The 5068-nt window shown below is 35.8% G+C and overlaps 1 protein-coding gene across 1 annotated transcript; it reads left to right on the top strand.

Moving 5' to 3' along the window:
* LOC132068388 (ferritin-2, chloroplastic-like) lies at positions 1–2846 on the top strand. Its single transcript, XM_059461960.1, has 8 exons — positions 1–386; positions 615–698; positions 792–852; positions 988–1075; positions 1445–1506; positions 1696–1761; positions 2267–2330; positions 2452–2846. Exons 1-8 carry the CDS (start codon positions 100–102, stop codon positions 2502–2504), a joined length of 765 nt encoding a protein of 254 aa, XP_059317943.1. The 5' UTR covers positions 1–99; the 3' UTR covers positions 2505–2846.
* The last annotated feature ends 2222 nt before the right edge of the window (positions 2847–5068 follow it).

Below are 5068 nucleotides of genomic sequence, written 5' to 3'. Positions count from 1 at the left end.
TCTACCTACTTCAGTCATCACCTCAACAAAATTGGTTCTCCTCTTTCATTTCTTTCTAGAAATTGCTCAAATTCTCTAGAAAGTTCCATATAATTCATCATGCTTCTAAAAGTATCACCTTCCTTTGCGTTATTGAACACCCATGGAGAAAATTCGAGTTCCATGTTATCCTCAACTTCTTTAAATGGATCTGTTCTGAAGAAGAGCAGAATTGGATTGGTGGTATGTGCTTCAAAGGGTTCGAACAAACCTTCAACGGGTGTTGTTTTTGAGCCATTTGAAGAAGTGAAGAAAGAACTTATGCTTGTCCCTGATGCTCCTCAAGCTTCACTTGCTAGACAGAAATACACTGATCAATCTGAAGCTGCTATTAATGAACAGATCAAGTCAGTCTTTTTCAATATTTCTAGCTTTGGTTGTTTCTTTTCTTTAAAATGGAGTCTTATTTAAATCCTTTTTTGTGAAACCCTTCCACACGTGTATGAAGCTTTGATGAGCCCCAGTTGATAGGTCAAATGAGGATTATGATTTCTCACGTTTGGAACAACTTCTTATTAGTTCTGTTTCTATCTATTTATGAGATTTTTTTTTTTTTTTTTTTTTTGTGATTGCAGTGTGGAATACAATGTTTCATATGTTTATCATGCGATGTACGCCTACTTCGACCGAGACAATGTTGCTCTCAAGGGACTTGCCAAGTAAATATTCAATGACACTCTCGAATCGATGAGTTCCCCATATGGATCTTGTTTAATAGTTTGTGATTCAGTCTTATTGTTTGGGTGATTTAGGTTTTTCAAGGAATCCAGTGAAGAGGAAAGGGAGCATGCTGAGAAATTTATGGAGTATCAGGTTTTTGAAAATTTTCCTTAATGAAAGTATAGTTTAGCGCTTTTATCTTTTTATCATTTGGGGTTGGGAGAGCGGCTAACTCTTAGCATCCATGTTAACTGAATTGGTGCTAACTTTATTTGTTTCATGGTTTAGAACAAGCGTGGTGGGAAAGTGAAGTTGCATTCTATTTTGATGCCACTATCTGAGTTTGATCATGCTGACAAGGGTGATGCGTTGTATGGTAAGCTTGTTTATGTTCTCTTACGTTGTAATCCTATTTTTGTAGTTAGGTTTAACTATGTTGATGGTAGTAAAAATGGTTGTTTGGATTTAAGTTGCTAGAGATGTCCATATAGACATGAAAAGAGGCAAATTAATTATGTGGAGAAGGCCAGTATTTGTCTTGCAAAAGTTAATGAAATTGGGTGCTTATTCATTTTTAAGGCCCTCGTACTCTGAAATGCCTAATAACTAGTTTCCTCTTGCTCGTGAACTTCTGAGTTCAGAAATACTGGATTTCTTGTGTTGTTACATTCTGAAGAAAAGAAAAAAAAAAAGCAAACTGAGATTTCAGTTACTTACCACATGCTTTGTTGAATTTGTTCTGTAGCAATGGAGCTTGCACTCTCTTTGGAGAAGTTGACAAATGAGAAGCTTTTAAACTTGCACGCTGTGAGTTCTTCTACTATTCTCGTTTAGTTGTATTCCCTTTCATTTTCAATTTGAAATAGTTAACCATTATGTTGGTTAAAGATACCAAAATTACAAAATAAATAACATTGAAGAAAAAAAGTTATGCTTCTTGGTTATTTTGTAAGATGTCATTTATATGTTTCTGGCTGCTCTAACCTTTAAAAACAGGTAGCGACACGAAACAACGATGTGCAGTTGGCTGATTTTGTTGCGAGTGAGTACTTGCATGAACAGGTCAGGTTTCCTACTATTTGTCTAATGAAGTTCTTGGGACTTAATACTAAGGGTCCTTCAGTATTGAAGGGAAATGTTTTCTATGAAAATAAGTGGGTTTCTTACTTATTTTTCTTGTATTCGGTTTTGTAAGCAAGAAAATGTTATTCTAAAAACATTTGTATATAATCTAGACAAATACTATGGGAGGTTTGGGGTGTTGGGCATGGTAGCTACTGGGGTGGGAGTGAAGATGAGGTATGTTGGAGGGTGGGGAGGACATAATCGATGTGAATGTCGTTTGTAGAACTTGTTTTTCCCTAAACCCACTAGGGAGGTCATTTTCCTCATTTTCAAGGAATTCGTTTTCCTAGAGGAAATGTTTTTCAAAATTTTTGACCAACCAAACATGAAAAAATTCCTCCGTACCGAACACACCCTAAATGCATGTGGACTTGTGGAGTGATACTATTTTAAGACATGTTCTGTTTGTTTCTTTAATTTGTAAGACTTTTTTCCTCATTAGGTGGAATCAATCAAGAGGATCTCGGAATATGTGGCTCAGCTGAGAAGAGTGGGCAAAGGACATGGTAGGATCGCGCTTCCTTGTGAATTCCTTTACATTAATTATACAATTTTTCCTTATATCCTATTTATATAAAGTTCTACTTTATGTTTCTCAACTTTTCAACCTCTGCGCCTGTAATTTAGGTATCTGGCACTTTGATCAAATGCTCCTGCACAAGGATGAAGTTCTTGCCTGATGGAGAAGATAGACTTTCAACTTCCCATGAGTACTCTGCCCTTTTGGGGATGTTGTCTGGGTATTAGTTGGTATTAGCGTTGCCTATGAGATATAGGGTGTCGTGGTAGTAGAAAGTACCGGAGTTGTACATATAGACCGAATAGATGTAGTTATCCGTGCTACTATTACTCTTTTAGTAAATCTTGGTGTTCGAACAGTTTAATTTCCATCAGTGATTGCTAGTTGTGCATGAAATTAAGATGTATGCCTACAGACGTCAATGTAAAGCGAAATTGTCAGTTTTGTTTTTTCGGAGGATGTTGGCTCAGTTGGAGAAATAAATGATTAGAAGTGAGATGGAGGTCGCTTTTTCTGGGGTTTGTTTCCGTATTTCTGCAAGTTATTGCAGGGAGGAGTCCGATACTCTGTTCAGGTGAATGGTAATAATAGGCGAATCGCCAGTCCTGGAGTGGCGAACCACTGATTATCTCTTGTTTTGACATGCAGTGCTGGTTGCAGAGATATGTGGAAAGTAAGAATGTGTTCGTTGCGGTGAAAAATTTGTGTTCGAAATTTTGATTCCCAAACTATGCATCAGCCAGCTCTTTTCAAAATTATGCATCAGCCAGCTCTTTTCAAAATTATGCATCAGCCAGCTCTTGGCTTTTCATAATATAACATCCCCAGTTCCTAGGCCAGAACAGTTCATGCCTTAACCCAACCACCCCCCCACGCCCCAACAACAACCCCCTCCCCCTTTGTCTAAGTTTGCTATGTAAATATTTTAGTTTGCATTGAAGGTAGAGGCTAGGTTGATGTGTACTCAATGGATATGCACTTACCATAGTTCTGTGAAAGTAAATTTTAGATGCCTTGACCAATCTTTCCGTCTGCTTTATGTTCTGGAGAGTTTGTCGATTGTACACTCTTCAATCAGTCTAAACTACTTAGCACATCCTTTTTATCGATGTGTTGATGGTGCACTGCACTCGGTTAAATGGGATAAAAACTGTTTGTGACGTAACTTTGCCTAGAACCGATATTGATCTTTAGCTTGCCTTATCTTTGCCTAGAACCAAAATTGATATTTAGCTCCCAGATCATGTACCAGAAATCTATGACATTTCAATAGGCCAAGTAAGTCCGCTATCAGAAATCTATACTGGCGTTTTAATAAGTCTGCTAGCTAACCTGTGGTAGTTTCAACATTTGCTCAAATGTTATTTCAACATTCAGGATGTGTTTGGTATGTTTCAAATTTTTTAATGTTTGATCAGTCAAAATGTTTTTGGAAAATATTTTTTCTTGGAAAACAAATTTGTTAAAAATAAGATGACTTTCCTAATAACTGGATAAACAAGCCAATATCGAGTTCGTTGTCTCTGCTCTCTCATCATCCATTCAACTCCTACGACCCTACCCCTTGACCATTCCACCCCTCACCCCTCAACTCCCACTCCCCACCCTTGGGGGAGTTCAAATGAGATCGAAAAATCGATTCGAACCCGTCGTAAACCGAGTCAAAACCAAAACTTGTTTGACCGGATTTGGTTTTAAATTTTTAAAAACCGATAACATTTGGTTTGGTTTGATGTTAAACTAAAAAAAACCCGAACTAAAAAACCGAAACAAACCGATAGATATATATATATATATATATATATATATATATATATATATATATATATATATATATATATATACACATATACATATATACATATATATATATATACACATATATATATACATATATATATATATATATACATATATACATATATATATATACATATAAAATTTGGCTCATTCCAAGTCCAATACAAATTCAAATAATTAGAAAGAAAAGTGTAGCCCATTTAAGTTTAAGGTAAAATAAAAAGAAATTTGCTAAAGGTAAGCTAGAATTTTGCGTTATTCAATTTTACGGTTCCTTCATTTACATGTCATCGAATTACTACCGATAAGTTAGCATTTTATCCGTAACAAATTAAAAGGGAAGAAAATGGAAATTGGAATTTAAAAAGATTTGGTAGATGACTTTGTCTTTTGTTTATCATTTTTCGTTTTAATTTCTGTATTTTCTTCTCAATGCTTCATAAACACGATGAGTCTAGATAACAAAAATTCCTGAGGGGCTGTGTAATATCAAAAGGCTATATGTATGTAACACTCTGTACCTTTAACCTAAGCTTTGACCATGATCCTAGACTTAGAAAAATTAGATAAAGAATGTGGGAATTTGAAATTTCTCTTGGCCATTATAAGATGGTGGTTTACGCCCATGAACAAGTGGACCGTATTTTAGTATGCGGCCGTATTTCAAGTCAGAATCGGTACAAAGATTCTCGACATTACGGAATTTGACACTTAGAGGTTATATCGTTAAATACGAATCGTATTTCAAAATATGGCTCGTATCTCAAAACATATTTGGAATTTGGGAAACTTCATGTGAAAGTTGTAGATCTTTGAAATACCTTTCGACGGTATATTATGGGGTCGAACGGACATACGTACAAAGAGTTATGTACCGTTTTGCGAAGAGACACGAGTGCGATCCATACGGAATACGGGCGTATT

This window comes from Lycium ferocissimum, chromosome 8, assembly GCF_029784015.1.
Source record: "Lycium ferocissimum isolate CSIRO_LF1 chromosome 8, AGI_CSIRO_Lferr_CH_V1, whole genome shotgun sequence".
Lineage (NCBI taxonomy): Eukaryota > Viridiplantae > Streptophyta > Magnoliopsida > Solanales > Solanaceae > Lycium > Lycium ferocissimum.
Note: the sequence above shows the minus strand (reverse complement) of the source record. Positions and strands in the feature narration are given on the sequence as shown.

What these genes read in the sequence shown, in the direction of transcription:
- LOC132068388 (XM_059461960.1), top strand. Translation starts at nt 100, where the DNA reads ATGCTTCTAAAAGTATCACCTTCCTTTGCGTTATTGAACACCCATGGA. An exon ending in AGCTTTTAAACTTGCACGCT is followed by an intron (nt 1,507 to 1,695) that starts GTGAGTTCTTCT and finishes CTTTAAAAACAG; the next exon opens with GTAGCGACACGAAACAACGA. An exon ending in AAGAGTGGGCAAAGGACATG is followed by an intron (nt 2,331 to 2,451) that starts GTAGGATCGCGC and finishes CCTGTAATTTAG; the next exon opens with GTATCTGGCACTTTGATCAA.